The sequence below is a fragment of the Seriola lalandi genome, unplaced genomic scaffold, assembly GCF_002814215.2.
Source record: "Seriola lalandi dorsalis isolate HSWRI2012SDOR001 ecotype SW California unplaced genomic scaffold, Sedor1 jcf7180002052274, whole genome shotgun sequence".
Taxonomy (NCBI): Eukaryota; Metazoa; Chordata; class Actinopteri; order Carangiformes; family Carangidae; genus Seriola; species Seriola lalandi.
Genome location: NW_019522827.1, coordinates 560475 through 577453, shown reverse-complemented (window position 1 = coordinate 577453; position 16979 = coordinate 560475). Strand labels below are relative to the sequence as shown.

Below are 16979 nucleotides of genomic sequence, written 5' to 3'. Positions count from 1 at the left end.
CTGGCCTCCTTTATGCATCCATGTAGGTTTTTGGGTCATACATTTTTAAAAAAGGAAAAGAAATCAGGACATCTCTCCAATAATAGTTTGTTTCAGACGTGTCCTACTGCAAGAAGAAGAGCAGTGGATAAAGTAGAAGAAGTTCTGTCCCAACCTCTGGGACTGTTTATTTATCCAATTCAACCACTGGATCAAACCAGAAATAACTTGTCCAAATAATAAGATTCATAGAGTGAGCATCTTCCAAGTTTAAAGCGACCACTGGAAGTTAAGATGGAAATAAACGAAAAGGGAAGCGGCCAGTAGCATGTGAGAGACAGCAATCTTGGCCTAGTGGCCTATTTTTTGTGTAGGATGGGTTGTATGTAATGTCATAAACTTCCATAGTGATCTCCACTGAGACTCATTTATGCCTATATTTACGTGAGTTTTTTTCCTTTCTCACTTCAAGGGAGTGTCCTAATTAAAGTTTACAGTCACTCAACTTACATAAGTTATGATGCTCTAGAGCAGTGGTTCTTAACCTGGGTTCGATCGAACCCTAGGGGTTCAGTGAGTTGGTCTCAGGGGTTCGGCAGAGCCTCCGCCGCGGAGGTCCGGACACACTTGAATTATCGTGTAAATTCGTGATGACACACACGCCCCACTTGGCCATCACTGGCTGCAGATGATCATGCTACACTGCTTGGCCAATCAGCGTTGCGGGGAATTTAGTGCGCGCTCAGTAGTCAACGTGTGACTGTCGTTGTAGTACGTCGTGTGATTTCTTTAATATTTTATCCATACTAACTATGTCGAACTGGTCTCTCAAAGGCAACAGCAGAAATCACACTGATTTGCAGGTATGTAATTTGTTGTGAGTTTATGTATTGTGTTGGTTTTGTTCTTTGAACAAGGTGATGTTCATGCACGGCTCATTTTGTGTACCAGTAAAAAACATATCTATGTCTTGAATTTGAAAAAAATCATATTTTATTTTTCACTAAAGAGGGGTTCGGTGAATGCGCATATGAAACTGGTGGGGTTCGGTACCTCCAACAAGGTTAAGAACCACTGCTCTAGAGTAAAAGGACAACACAAAACATGTTACACATGTAACTTTCAAGAACCATTTATTTGAGTTGATACAGTACTACAGAGGCATTGTGTTGAGTAGAAATACACCCAAACGGATGAATTAAGACATTTTATAAGATTTGAGGAACTCTTATTGATTTGTTACTCTCTTTGAGCACCGCCTTCACAATGAGATGATACCACTCTGTTTTGAATGAACTTACGTGATATTTTTGTGTGCGTTACGTTCTGAACACAACACACTGTCCAAAGCAGGCCAAAGCATGAACATGGAGCACTCTGACAACAAATTAAATGGCTTGATCACCAATAAATACAAGTATAAAAACACATTGATAATAATTTTCATTATCAAAAGAAAAAAAAAAAAAAAAGATACCAAAGGCACGCAACTTAATCCACCTTGGCAGTCCAGGATCACCAACAGATAAAAAAAATAAAACCAAAAACTGTGGCAACAAAAGCCAACCATAGTAATGAGCCATAACCAAAATAATACTTAAATAACATAATAATACTAATTTATTATTATTGTCATAACAATATCCAGTCAAGTTTTCCTATGATTAGACTTTCTGCTAACTAACAGATATGCACCAGTTATTTCCAGTTTGGCAGAGTTAAAGTTTCATCATCAGATTCTTTCCATTGCTTTATTTCCTTTTTCTCCTGATGTTACTCCAGCAATTTTGGACTTTTGGATCTCCCATACTTTGGTAGAGGTTGAAATTCAATTTTTATAGGGTCAGCAGTTAATATATTAGTACATATGTTTGCATTTTTCCCTATTCCAATTAATATTTGAATCTATAAAAGTTAGTTTTTTGCCATTTTTGGAGGTTGTTAATGGGCTTCTTTAACCCACAGGGGAACCAAAACGGGGGTGGGGGGGGGCAATGAAATTACACCAATTTCAGATCCGATTTGCCTGTTCTTGGAGAGAAAATTTAATACTTCGAGGAAGGAAGTATCTTCTGCCATAACATAAAGCAATATAAAGTTTCTTATATTTTGGAAAATCAAAAACAGAAGCATAATAAAACAAAATACTAACATAGTATAATTTTCTCACTGTAAATCCAGTTGACAATAAAATGCAATACAAAAAGGCAGTAAAATGCAATATAATACGCAGCGGGTCTTTCATTTGAATCAATACCCAGGACCTTTCCTTCACACGAGCGGACCACTGAAAACATTCAACATGTGATCTTTTTCCTTGGGGTTCATCTACTGCATGGTTTTCCATCCACATCATTTGATATTTTGGATGATGTCAGTCACCGTTTCCCCACATTTTTTGCTGCTGTTGAAGAGTGTAACACACTTTCTAAGGCCATACACAAGAACACACAAGTCACACACTGACCCTCAAGACAAGCTGTATCAACAGCCTCCAGCATCTCAAATAAAAACCCGCATGGAGAAAAAAAAATAAAACAGACGTGAGTTAAAGCCAATGTGGGGATGATTTCATTCACCATTGGGGATTCCCACGTCAAAGAAAAATCTGAAGGGCTCTCATTAGACCCTGACCTATCCATTCCCCTGAATCATGTCAAAAGCTTCACCACATCTTTGGTATAAAACAAAAACTTTCCATCTACTCGTTCTACTCACTTTCTTTACTTTCACTACTCTACATTACGATACCTTCCAAAAAAATAAATCTAACTCCTCGACCTTTCCTGTGTTTTGCAGGGAAGTCCTCTCTAAATCTCAGCACCGCTCCGTGCATCACTCTTTCACACTCTTCTTTTCCCTCTAGCTATAAATCTCTACGCGCTGCCTCTATCTCTCTCTCTCTCACTCTCTCTCTGTCTGTCTCTCTCTCTCTCTCTCACTCACAAATGAAAACAATAGCTGGCTAATTGTGCTTGGTTGAAATAATGGAATAGTATACACAGCTGGAGGGCTCAGCACGGACTGCAGATCCCACCTGTGCTGAGTCGGGCTGGGGTTGATAGAGATCTCTAGCACCAACACGTCTCCGGCCGCTGTCTGAGGAATTTGCTGTGTCATCAGCAGGCTAAAACAAACCACCTTACTTAGCTCTTTTGAAGAGCTTTGGGTAAAATATTAACCGGTCTGACAATGGAAAACACCTTACTTGTCTTTGGTTAAAAAAAAAGAAAGAGCCTATTTGATCAGATAGCCCCGTAAATGTGAAACAACAAGGCTAAAAGAGCCAGGCACATTCCAGGACTGTGAGGTGGTGTCTGCGCCATCTCCCTTCACTAAATGTCCCACTAGGTGAGTCCCTCCAGACCTCTGGTGCTGCCAGCAAATCTGTGCTCAACCAAGCCACCTAAACTGCTGACAAACCAAACTCTGTGCTTAAACACTGACAAAAGAACACAGAGGAGATTTTTTTTGCGAGGCTGCCTGTAGATGTTGGCATATCTGTGTGTGATTCTACTTGTGGAAAGAACAGGGTGGGGAGGAGGGAGACGAGACTGTTTGATCTCAACTGTCTCAGATTGACCTTTGAACCCCAAAACAAGTAAGGCTAGACAGCTGTGTGCTGGAGGCCCTGGGTCTCTCCACATTCACAAACAACATTAAAAAAAAAAGCACAACTGGTGACAGGTTGGCCTGGCTTTTCCCTCCACTTTAAGGAAATGACATACATAATTTTTTATTATGAATCAAAAAAGGCACTTCCTACATATTCCCTAGTATCATACACATATATAGGACATACGCTTTTATGAAGGTATAATTGCCTGCATGTTTTACATGTGCAGACGTAGTTATATATGCTGAGTATATATATGTTTCTCATAACTGAGCAACATAATTATATATGTCAGTTCCACACAAAGAGTTGGAGACAGGGAGCTTTGGACTCTTCCAGTAACAGCCAGCACCCACCAGTTTTGCAATTAAAACTAAAAGCTACAAAAAAAATATTAATAAATAATCAGCAATGTCAGTTATTTTTGGAACAAGACCCTGGTTTGTTTCTTTTCTAAAAGGAAGTAAAGATCACAAAAGCATGTGCTCTGTGTGAGTTTTAAGGTGCTTTTGTAAACTCAAACTCAAAATGGGTGGAGTACAAGGAGAGCCAACCAGTCTCTGGTTGCTGCGTTTGTGATTCTAACTTGCCTTCTTGCTGAATATGTAAACATGTTGAACACAGCAAAGTCTATGGGCGGGCCAAGAAAGCAGAGTGGGTGGCATTCTCTCGTGCCAGCTCCTTCTCTCTCCTGTTCACAAAACCTTAACTGAATTTCCTCTGGCCGGAGAAGTGCACCTAAGTGTGTACATTTGTGTGTGTGTGCGCATGCGTGCGTGTGTGTGTGCACGTAGATATATATATTTTCCATCAAGACTTCAGTCCCATTTGAAAAGCCGCAACTCCCAAAAAGGTGTATCCCAGTAACACACTGGTCGTTAATGCCACCCATATACATCTGTGCACACACACACACGCACACAAACACACACACACAGTCAGGTTTCATTCCCTCTGCTTCTTCTCTCTCTGCTACCCATGTGTTAGGTGAGGTTGCTGCTGATGTCCAGGGCTTGCTGGTACACCTGAGTCATGTCCTCCAGGTCCCCCAGCAAGGAGAAGCTGCCATTGTCCCCCGGGGAGCCTTTCGTTTTGGAGCCGCGGCTGAACTTGGGTCCCTGGAGCGGCGGGGCTGCCTGGAAGCCCTTGAAGTTGGCGAGCTGTAGCAGGTTTTCAGCCGAGACACACGCCCTGATGTTTGGGCGGAGGTGGGGGGTGGAGGGATGCCACTCGGCCCCGCTGAGGGAGCTGGGCGACAGGGACAGGTTGGAGCTGTCCTCCCCTACTATACTGGAGGGCCGACTCTGACTGCGGGACAGACCAGAGTCGGTCGATGGAGGAGCCTCACCAAGAGCTCCGGCCACTGCCGCCGCTGAGGGAGGCCCGCTGTAGGTGGAGTACTTGCCGTTTCGCTTCAAGATGCCTTTTCTCCCCATCACTCTCTTGGGCGGGGAGGTGGCTAGTAGAGACATACTGGCACCCCCTAAAAGCTCGGTGGACTCGCTGCGCTCCGGGGAGGAGTAGTACCCTGATTCCCGCTGTTGGTTGTTCTTCAAGATGCCTTTCTTTGGCAGAGAGGGCACCATCTTAGCTGGCGAGCCTCCTCCCAGAGCCGGCTCCTCTTCCTCTCGATCTGGACTTGAGGCCTCCTCTCCCCCTTCGGCTTGTTGCGGCAGCGCTGCCTGGCCCAACTCCACTTCCTCCAGACTGGCAGACTGCTGCTCCCCCGTGACCCTGGTCTTCAGGATCCCCTTGGGTCTCTTCAGACCTGGCTTGTCCTCTGCTCCACAGTGGGTCTGTTCTGCCTCCACATTTTCCTTCTTGGACTTTTTGGGCCTCTGGCGCAGCAGCTGGGGCATGGCAGCAGCTTTGGCTCCAGAACCACGTGGCTCAGTGCGGTTCTGCCAGTCGATGAAGCGGGCCAGCATGGGCGAGCCTCCGTGGTCTCGTTGGGTCTCGCAGTCACACACACTGTTCTTCCAGCCCCAGTTTACCCACCAGTGATTGGCTATGTCCTCCACTGTGGCCCGGCGCTCAGGGTTCACCATCAGCATCCAGCGGATCAGTCCACGGGCATCTGGCAGGAAAACAAAAAACTATTTGTAACATGTCTCATACTACACACTACTCGACATAAAAATGCGATTTGATAAAAGTATACTGTATGAAATTACACAGTACTGAATGGAGAGGTGGAGTGTGAGTGTGACACTGTAAGGATAACCTGAGTACTGTCTAAATTCAAAGATGACTGGGGTGGCTGTGGCTGATGTTGGTTTTACATACGTTTATCAATTCAAACCAAAACGTAATGCGTCCTTGATTATATAACACAACAAATGGCAGTGACATGTCATTCAGAACTGACAATGGCTTGAAAAACAAAATCATTTTCCAGTCGCTCTGTTCTTCAGGAAAAATTAACTTTAAAAGGTAATCTTTAAATTCCACTTTTTACAGTTTGGTTCTTAGTGACCTGGTGTCTAACCACTTAAACAATGATTCATCAATAATGAATGAATATGGTTAAAAAAGGGAGCACAAAGACAGATTTGTAGCTGAGGTGTTACTGAGTTTCTTTTTACTGTCTGGACATAAATGGCATTGAGCATCATACGTAATGGATTGTGCAGATTCTAGTATGTGTGTACATTCAGTGCAGCCTGATCCATATTCCATTCAACAGTTTATGGACCAACATCTCAAGTATTTTCTGGAATTTACATGAAAAGATCTTTATCCAATTTATAGACAGAAAGTCAGGGGTCAATGGTTCCTGACCTCATCTACAGTCCAGCTGAAGTCGATTTGCAGAGTATAGTTTATGATATTGTTTTATAAAGGGCGGGTGTGTCTTCCTATCAAAACAAAAAACACAGAGGCAAAGGTTCCTGCAGTACCTGAGGACTGAGTGGGCTCCTTGTACTCGCCGTTGCTAATTTGGCGAATGAGGTTCTTGTGGTCTCCCCCATCGAATGGCATGGTCCCATAGACCAGGGTATACAACAGCACCCCCAGAGCCCAGCTGTCCACCTGGTGAAAATGAAAACCCGGTCATAAGCCAGTTCATTCGGTCATATGCAGAACACACACCTGCCACTTCATGAGATGTGTATACACATGCAGCAAACAATACAAAAGGTCAGGTATATTAGATCTGGAGTTAAAAAATGAAAATTCAGCATTCCAGGGCCTGTTTTGATTTGTGATAGACTGCATTATAAGGAGTAATATCCTTGAGTTTACTTTGACATTAATAAGCACTCCAATCACTTTTTCACACTAACATCACACTAACATCACACAACATCTCAAAGAGACAAATGACAAACACCAGTAGTCTGAAGGGAAATGGCCTGTTTCCACAAAGATAACCCCTGATGTGGCTTTCTAAGTAAGCCGTTACATAACACTTTGTGTCTGGGGCATGAGGAGGTGCAGAGCCACAGGGGAGAGTGGTGGGAGTGGAAGAGTGTAATGAGTCCAGCAGAGAGTCGTGATATCCTGAGCCCCTGAAGACTTACTGGAGACACGCTGCCACTCAGTGATCTCCAGATGACCTGTGTGTGTGTGTGTGTGTGTGTGTGTGTGTGTGTGTGTGTGTGTGTGTGTGTGTGTGCATATGCAAGTGTGACAGAGAGGGAAATGTAATGTGTGTGTGTGTCTGTGTTGACTGTGGATAGGGGAGGATGAGATGTCCTGAGGAATGAGCTTCTGATGGTTGTAGATGAAGCTTTGAGACAAAGTCCAGGAAGAGGAAATCCGATAGAACCAGTTTAGGAACTGGTGTACTTCCTCTACAGCTCTGGAACCCACATCAAGAATGTTTCACTCTCCTGTTGCCATTGGTCCATTCCCGAGGGCGAGACAGGGCACGCACTATTGTTGTGTTCTATTTTTGTTGCCTGTGTTTGCTGTAATTTGTGGCCTCACCCCATCTGGGGTTCTGTAATTTCGATTGCAATCGGACTGCTGTAGTTTTTAGCACTCTCAAGTAAATTATAGTGAATTACACTAAATTGAACGGTTGGACTTGAATATCTAAAAATGCAACTTTTTTTTCCCCCTCTGCTGCTTTGTTTTATGGAACTGATGCAGTTTTAGAGACAACGCCCTTCAGAGTGCCTCTGGAATTGCCAGATAAGTGGCTTTAGGGAGACATTTTCACTCTCTCCTTCACCAAAACTATTTGACTTTGACCATGAGCGGCTTTTTGAGGCTGTGGAGCTCATTCCTATCCCATTAAGCTGAAAAGAAAGTGAGCAGAAACTATCCTCCAGTTCCTCACTTCAAAGGACCCAGATACTGCAGGAAGGGGAGGACTGGGGAGGGATGCAGACAGTATCAGAGCTGACCTACTGTGGAGTTTCAAGAGAGACCTCCCTTTGACTGGAAACTAATAGTAATCCCATCAAAGAAGCAGAAAATAAAGCCTCCTCACCACTTTGTGTACGGCCTTATGCGAAGATGATAATCAAGAGATAACAATGATAAAAACTAAATAAGGAGGGGTTATACCAAATTTAACAACCAGAGAGGACAATACTGATGATGACTGATATAGAAAAAGGAAAATCCTTTCCTGGAAATTAAGTTCACACAAACAGCTGGGGTTTTAGTCATTGTCATTGTTTGGTTCACTGGTCCTCACCTCTGGGCCACGGTACGGTCTCCCATTGACGATTTCTGGTGAAGCGTAGAGCGGACTGCCACAGAAGGTTTGCAGCAGCTTGTCCTTGTGGTAGAGGTTTGACAGCCCGAAGTCAGCAATCTGTGGAAACGGGTACGTGTGAATTTTACACTAGCCACGTGATTGTTAATCTCTCGTACAAAGTTCATTTGAGGTAAGGTATTACAGTCGGACGGGTAACGCATCACAGATCAAGGAGCAAACTTACCTTAATATTACAGTTTTCATCCAGTAGCACATTTTCCAGTTTCAGATCCCTGTGCACCACTCCATTCTGAAAGACAGAGAAAAAAATTGAGTCATGACTGATCTATCTATCAATGTATTATTCATGCGAGATGGATCCAAGTAATAAACAGTCCTTTGTATTAACAGATGATTTACTCTGACAATGCTAGCTTGAGGCTCTCAGGGGAAATCAAGGCAGCCTGTTGGTCTAGTACTCTTTAATTGGTCTTGTCCCTTCTGGGCTCTCTATGCTGACATCTGCTGTGATTTTCTTTTTTAAATCGACTCACATGTGTCATATAAACATGAGCCTGTAATTACCACCGTGTATGAATGATGTTCTCACAACATCTTTGGATTAAAAAGAAAACTATGCTGTTAATGCCTGGGTTTGAAAAAAAAAACAACCTAGGAATTAACATGTGGTATGCAGACAGACAGAACCCCAGCTCAGATGTGGAGGAGTGACTTCACCCATCACTCACCCCCCACCCAGGGTTGCGCTCTGCGTGGCATCTCCTATTGGTTATTGCCTGGCAGGGAGCTCGTGTTCACATGACCCTGATTGGTGGATACAATGAAGAAATGGTTGCTTGCTTGTTGTGTCAGTGACTCACACCACCCCACCCGGCGGGAGGTTGTGCATGGTAGTGATGATTCATCACTCATGGCTGTCTGGGACTCTCCTATCTGAGGAGAATGACATCATCCCTATCTTCCAGCTGGGAAGAGTATGACAAGGGGGGAGCCCATCCAAACAAGCACCGGGACCTTGTGGGTTTTGATGGGAGTTAGTGAGGTGTGGAACAGGGGTTGACATGGGTGTGGCTGGAGATAAATCTCTAGGGAAAAGCTTTGGGGGTATCTTGGGACATCAATTTGTGTGCCAACAGATGAGGCCAGAATTAAGGCTTGTATAGTGCACTATAGTGCACATGAGAGCGTTAGCCTGAATTAAGCTGGCCTGTGTTCCATCTTCACTCAGAAACAGATGACTCCTCAACACCAGCACATCAAGAAAAGCATACTGTGTAGGGCCTGCAGATTAACTGGCTATATGGCTGACTGTGGAGGTGCATGGTTAATGTTACAATAAGCCTGGAAAACAAAGTCTGGATGTGCGTGAGAGGAGCAAAGAGAGATCTAAGGTGACCAGAAAATGAGTGTGCGTGTTTTTCCTCTCTGTATGGTATGGTATGGCTTTTCTCACCTTGTGGCAGTGGTGCACGGCGGAGACTATCTGTCTGAAGAAGTGTCGCGTCTCTCGCTCGCTAAGGCGCCGGCGCTCGCTGATGTAGTCATACAGCTCGCCCTTGCTGGCGTACTCCATCACGATCACAATCTTGTCCTTGTTCTCAAACACTGAGAAATGATAAGAAAACAATTGGAGTCTGTTAATATCTGCTTGCAGGAAAATACATCTATATTAACAAGAGGAGAGGAGGGAGGACAACTTCTAAAGTCAATCCAGGTTCATTTCATCATGTTAAAATCACAAATGGACATTGTTATGTAAAATGCAGAGTAAAGCCCCCCCCCCCCTTCAGTTTTGGAGAAGGAATCCAAATTCCAGAGAAGCACATTACATCTCTACACTTCTCCCAGGGTTACATCACCCAAACCCCACCTCATGTGTCTGGCTCCCTCACAACATTGCCGGGAGGGGCTGTTAACTCAATCAAGCCCACTCCTCCGAGACCAGAACGAGTGGAGAGCAGTGAAAACAGAAAAGAAGAAAAAAAAAACATGAACCAGGACAAGAAGAGTTCCACCATAGCGTCAAGCAATGCCCTGGACACATCCCATTTTGACTTTGCATCATGTCACCATATTTCACAACACACTAACACATTCCTAACCACCGTGTGTGAGCATCCATCTGATGGGTAAACTATCACATAAATTACAACAACACTTTATTGCGGCATCAAGGTGGAACTCCCCCTCTTTGCAGTAGGATTGGGCTCATTATCACTCAGAAAAAATAACACATTACTCATTAGTAATGAGCTAAGAACAACTTTTTATTTCAAGATTATCACTAAAACTCTCACATGTTTCTGTATGTGACTGAAAATGGAAACCAACTACCACTGTTTGCTCTCCATCTTGTCAAAGTAGCGACAAGCTAGCTAGCATCTAAGCTAGCTTATACACCTGACAGGCATTGATCTTAGATAGATAGATAGATACTTTATTTATCCCCTAGGGGAAATTCATGACATTACATGACCAAAACAAATGAATTAATAAGGAAGGACAACAATTCCAGATAATTTAACTTCAATCTGGCTTTCAGAAGCAACAGTAGAATGGTGAAGATATATTTTTGTGTATAACAGTATCACTTGAATGAAAACGGCGACTTGCTACACATCTGGTGACCGGGGGTAAAGCAATGTTATTACAGTTGTATTACTGTAATGCATTTCTATCCAACTGCAGCTCACCAAACGTGTCATTCTGTGTCAGTATTTAGCCTCCTGGTGTATAATTTCAGCTTGGCAACTTACTTCTCTCCCAGCGCCTTGGCATGTAGGGAATGAAAATGGTTAGGCAGAGAGAGAAAGAGAAAATGAGGGAGAAAAAGACCAAGGGAATACTGAGGAGATGACAACAACAGAGTCAGCCATGTTGCTCCGTATTGTGTGGGTTGATTTTCCCACACAGCAGGGTCACCGGGGTGAGGGCCTCTGCTTTCTGCACCCTTGAGTGAGCACCTTCATAGTTTGTCACACTACTTTCCTCACCCTCCCCTCTCTCCCTTACCAGGGTCCTTTTAAAGATATAATCCTCTACAAAAACACACAGTTGCTGAGTGATGGTAATGCTCCCTTATTGTGACTGTCTGGCCGCTCGGGAAGTAACAGACGGGACATAAGCCAAGCACCCGGGGGGGCAGAGTGGATCCAGCCCTCTGATTGGTGGACGGAGTGGTGACCTGGGGTGACATTCGCAGTGATCCGTGGTGGGGTTGTGCTTGGAGAGCCGATTCTCAGCTTGCACTCCCATTTACCTTTGACCCCTGGTGTTGAAGTAATTACCTGGCTTACATAACTTGGGTTTGTTACAGCCCGTTGGGTACGCCAGCCACTGCTACAGCCTCGCTGTCACTCACTGGGCTTTGTTTGTAGGTCAGACCTTCACATCTGACTAATTAGCACCTATTGTCCTATTGCCTGCACTGATGATAGGCTGCTGTTAAAAGCTTTCTTAGGGGCAAGAAGCAGAGTATAATTACAAAGTGTAATACAGAAGATTAGTGGACTAGTACTGATGCAGACAATAAAAAGGCAAACATTCATAAGTGCATAGTTTTGAGGTTTGATGTATTTTAATGCTTTATTAATAGTTTTTTAGCCCTGTACTGGACTTAACTACCATTGCAACAGATCCTCAGACATTAACTTACTATCTAGGTGTGTGTCACCCTTAGAGAATGCAGTATAATGAGTACAATAAAAGTTGTGGCTCTTTATTCACAGCAGGGTGGTTGGTTTTATGTCTGCTCTAACTTTATATGTCCTCCTCAGTTCCCTTTTCACTCCTAAAGGAATAATACAACATTTTAGGGAAACACTTATTTGGTTTCTTGCCATGAAATTAGATGAAAAAAACCCAGATTAAAAACGATACAACTTCTGATTTTATAGAGCGTCATATGTCCGATTCCAGAAAGTCACATAGTTCAGCTAAGCTAACCAGCTGCTCGTGTCATATTTACTATGAAGACATCTTCTCATCTAATTCTAACTCTTAATTATTCCTTTAACTTTTCTCTGACTCATCAGGTTTAGATTTACTAATCCATCTGTCTCTACAAACATGGAAATGCCAGTAACATTTATGAATTTGTGCATTTACAGCATTCTTCGAGGTTGACTCTTTGTTTTAAAAGGGGGGCACTAGAGTACATAGTTATGCCTGCGGAGCGAAGACCAAAATGTGCTTTTAAATGCTCCGCACAGCATGCTGATGGATGCAGAATGTGAGGGAGTGGTAAGAATCAATCCTCACACACACATCTGGTTCAGCTTTGCTTCACACAAGGCAGTAGGCAGGGGCTGTTGAAGAGGGTGTTGCCGGATACACAAATCTCTGGGCCTCCTATATATCTCTAAAGCAAGGCTGGGTGGAGGCCAGGCCACAACAGTAAACACTGGGTTTGAGGAGAAACACTAAAGAGTGAGAGCAATGAGTCTGGTTGAGTATGCCGGTGGAGTACGCTGCTTATAAAGGACGGCAGCACACACAGGAACACTGTACAGGCTCCTCGGAGTTCATAAAGCTGGGTGTACTTTTAATCATTCTCCTACAAAACACATAAAACCAAGCTGCACTTGAGCCCTCCAGCTGACTCCTGGCGCGTTCCCATGACAAATAGCGATGTTTGTCACATATACACATTGCTGATAACGACCTGGGGACTTTGAAACTGAACAAAGGACAGTGGGTAAGCCAGTTTGGGCAGTGGCACACAACCGGTTGCCATTGTGCTAGGGTAGCTATCCTGAAAAGGGCATTGAAACTGTTGCTTTGTTGACACAGGCATAAAAATAGTCACGAGTCACAAATCATATGAAACCGACTCACACTGCAGCGCCTTGTGACTTTAATTACCTGCACATAGGTCCAGACTACGTTATGAGACATGATTAATTGCAAGCGATATGTTGAAAAAGTTCGGTGGGAATTGTTCAGCCTTTCCACTCTATGTTTTCTTCCAGAAAGGTTAAGGTCATTCGAAAGGGCTCATATCAAAAAAGGAGTAAGTATGTGCTGTTAAAGCCTGACTTGAAGGCTTTGATATTTAGAGAGTTGCTTCCTGGGGTAGATATATGTTGACGTGGCTCCAGGGAGGGCTTAAGGCCTTTCCTCCTTCTGCATAGCACTGGACCGGAGTCAGACAGGGTGCAAGCCTGGGTGACTGGGGTCAATCCAGTGTCTCCCTTGCTATATACACACACACACACACACACACACACACACACACACACACACACACACACACACACGCTCACAGGCACATACATAGACACAAATATACAAGTTATGCAGACACACATATGTCCAAATACACACACACACACAGTAACGCACACACACGCACGCACACACACACGCACACGCACACACACACACACACACACACACAAAAAGTCTGGTTTCCAGCTGCAGTTGTCTCTAAGTATCAGCAGATGTCTGGCCCTGAGATCAAGACCAGAGAAGACAAGGGATGAGACCTCTTAGATGTGGGAGAGGCAATCCCTTAGAATACCACCCCTCTTATACACACAAACCTACATGTGCACACACGCACACACGTGCGCGCACACACACACACACACACTCACACACACGTGTATTCAAAGCCATCCAGACTTTTACTGGCCCAGGCGGCCAGACGGAGCAGAGAAGATGAATAACATCCCAGAGCTGTAGTCCAGGTCTTATTATGACATCTGCATGTCATAACATGACAATCCTGAAGCTCAGCCACGAGTGCTTGAATGAGCTGAGGGAGGGGTGAGTTTTGGACATGTGTGTTTTTGAGGGTTCCAGTCAAACAAATGTGTACGATTTGTCATGAATGTGCGTGTAATGACAGACATGCAGCAGACCCTCACCTTCATATATAGAGATGATGTGCGGGTGGCGGAGGGATGACATGATCTCAATCTCTCGGCGGATGTGAACCATGTCCTGTTCATCCTTGATCTTCTCCTTCCGAATGGACTTGATAGCCACCTGGAAACACAAGAAGACACATGATCAGATGACTTAGAGCGAAATAAAATGCAGATTTCAAAGTAAGAGATACTTGCTTAAAACACAAAGTCCTTGTTTTCACTTAAACTGGTCACATACATATGAAGACATCTTCTCATCAATTTCATTTGTGAAGTTAAATGACCACAGAAAAACTGTAAAATGATACTAGAGGACAACATATGTCACATACATTATCTTATCAGTGAACTTTAAAATGTACATGTCTCTTGCAGAGTACATAAGGGATGCCTTGTGATGTCTGTCTGTGTCTGTGTCTATTGCTTCATCTCTTTCTCTAATAAACTCTGTGTACTTCGTTCAACCTCATTTACCTCCCCCCTCTCAGGGGTCCTATAGAGCCTGTATAGAAACCTTTGACCTCATCGCCAGGCCTCGCTGACATGACAGCCCAATGAGTCAAGCAAGTAGAGGTATCATCTTAGTCTCACAATGTGTAATTTACTCAGCCTCCTCCTTTCTGCATGAAGCAAAATGAGGGAGAGAAAAAAACAACTGAGACACATGGTGCCATAATGGAGGCTTGTTTTGTACTCTTTTAGGGCCAGAGCCTACATTTAACCAGGCATTAGTCAGTGTTTGGGCTGGACCTGTGATCTGAGCCCACCTTTCTCTCAACGAGAGATCAGATAGACAAATTCACACGAGGGGGTTTCCATAGCAACTGTCTACCTGGGTGCAGCTATTGTTACAAAACAAGACTATGATTCTGCAGCCACGCGAGCACACAGGTGCTTTGTGCTAAATGCTAATGTCAGCATGTTCAGCAGGTATTGTTTACCATAACATTTCATGGCAATCCTTCCACATTTCATTCAGAACCAGAAAAGTGCAAGAGGAAGTAGGCCTCTTCTTCTGGATCCACATGGATGACTATACAGGATTTCATGACAATCCATTCAAATAGATATTTGAAGAGATATTTCAGTTTACACCAAAGTAGTGGATTGACTGAATGATAGGCCAACACTCCAATCCACTGAGCTAGTGAGGACCATAAGTATCATGAAAAAGAGGTGAGCAAGGTGTTAAATGTTCATGATTTCTGGAGGAAGGAGGGGAGGCCTCTGACCTCAGAATGCTCCTCCATAAATCAGTTGTCAGTATTAATGTACACAGCTGTGTTTCCTCCACTGTCAAAAAGTCCTTGAGAGGAAACTAAATCACTGACTGCTCTCTTTTTAGTCATTCTGATTAAGAGCAGTTAATGGCCTACTTTTGAAATAGCCCGAAAATGTGGCCTGCTGGGAGTTTCCTGGCGAAATCAGATCATGAGAATGAGCAGGGGTTGCGGAGGCGATTCAGTCTACTTGCCTTGAAACGGGTCTGCTGCAGGAGATTCAACAAATACACTTGATTTGACAATTTTTCACTGTCATGGCAATGCCACCGGGGTAAGAGTCAACCGCAACTGGATGCATTCAAACCTCTAGCCTATACACTCCTTAAATGAGAGGTTAGCGGCCTTCTCCAAATAAACCCATGGAGAGTACACAGTCTAGCACATGTCACTATAATTGTAGCCTAAACATTCTGGATTGAGTCCTGGGTTTGCTTTGATCCGGCCTGTATAGAGTCTGTTCGCTCTAAATTCTGTTAGTTTAAACTTTTGTCCTCTCCTAGCTAAGCTGTGTTTTCTGAGGAGCCCAGCTTTATTCCATGCAGCAGAAACCACAGGCAGTAGCGAGTGCCAAGCTAATTACCGTGTACATCAATAAAAATAACCCCAAACCGGAATAGTTCCCTTCCAGAGCAAGCCTTGATTACATAGAATTTAAAGAAATGATACCATAATAAACAAACGGGGGTCCAGGGGGTCCGCATGCTGTGTTCCTAATTGGTAAAAGTTGTTTGTCTTAACACTGTTGTTTTCCTTTACCTCATCAGAATCATTAATCTTATGACCGATCCCCAAAATGTGAGTAACCTTTTTGACTTTGGTTTTTATCACTGAAGCAGAATGTGAGTTGTCCTGCGTTTAATGCAGGAGTTCATTAATTTTCAATTTAAGCTACAATAGAGAGATGATGAAGAAAAGTGACATGCAAAGGCAAGTCAAATACATCTGTGTGACTGCTGCCTAAAACCAAAATGATCTTTGCTCCTAAAAGGATAGTAATCAATCTTTAACAGCCACAAACCTAATTCCACACTGTATGCTAGCTCATTGACTGAGCCAGCTCTCCCACATTGGGCTTGAGACACAGCCAGGTATCTCTTGTGTATCTCCTCATGTTCCCTTGCCCCGACCCCGATGTGGATCATTAAACAGGACTGCAGATCAGCCACTTGCCAGCTGGCCGGGCCGGCTGACACAGCTACGCTTGTCCTTAAGTGGATCCCTATTACTGTCACTCACAGTAAACAGGCGCCGCACTACTGCCCGCGCTGGCCCCTGCCAGGTATGGGGCCGGCCTTGTCTGCCCGCCCCCACACCCACCCCACCCGTCCACATCCCCCATCCTCTTGTTCGCAACAGGGCTTGTTTGAAGTGAAAGTCCACGTTTCGCTTCAGTGGAGCCTGACATCTTCCTGCACTTTCTCAGGCCATTAAAATAGATGAAGTATTCATCACAAGCTCACCCGTCCCTGCGTTTTCTAAAGATCATGATCATCTGTTGTGTTGACTGTGTGCTTGAGTCAGAGTTAGATGGTGTGTGTGTGTGTGTGTGTGTG

At 44.0% G+C, this 16979-nt stretch overlaps 1 protein-coding gene across 1 annotated transcript in view; it reads right to left on the bottom strand.

Annotated features, from left to right (window-relative positions):
* Positions 1–1095: 1095 nt before the first annotated feature.
* nuak1b (NUAK family, SNF1-like kinase, 1b) overlaps positions 1096–16979 on the bottom strand; it is a 19546-nt gene continuing 3662 nt past the window's right edge. Inside the window, exons 2-7 of the mRNA XM_023400271.1 lie at positions 14141–14261; positions 9724–9875; positions 8494–8559; positions 8247–8366; positions 6496–6628; positions 1096–5672 (exon numbers count right to left, since the gene is read on the bottom strand). Of these exons, the coding sequence (XP_023256039.1) occupies positions 4579–5672; positions 6496–6628; positions 8247–8366; positions 8494–8559; positions 9724–9875; positions 14141–14261 (1686 nt within the window). The 3' untranslated portion in view covers positions 1096–4578. The remainder of the gene's footprint in view (positions 5673–6495; positions 6629–8246; positions 8367–8493; positions 8560–9723; positions 9876–14140; positions 14262–16979) is intronic.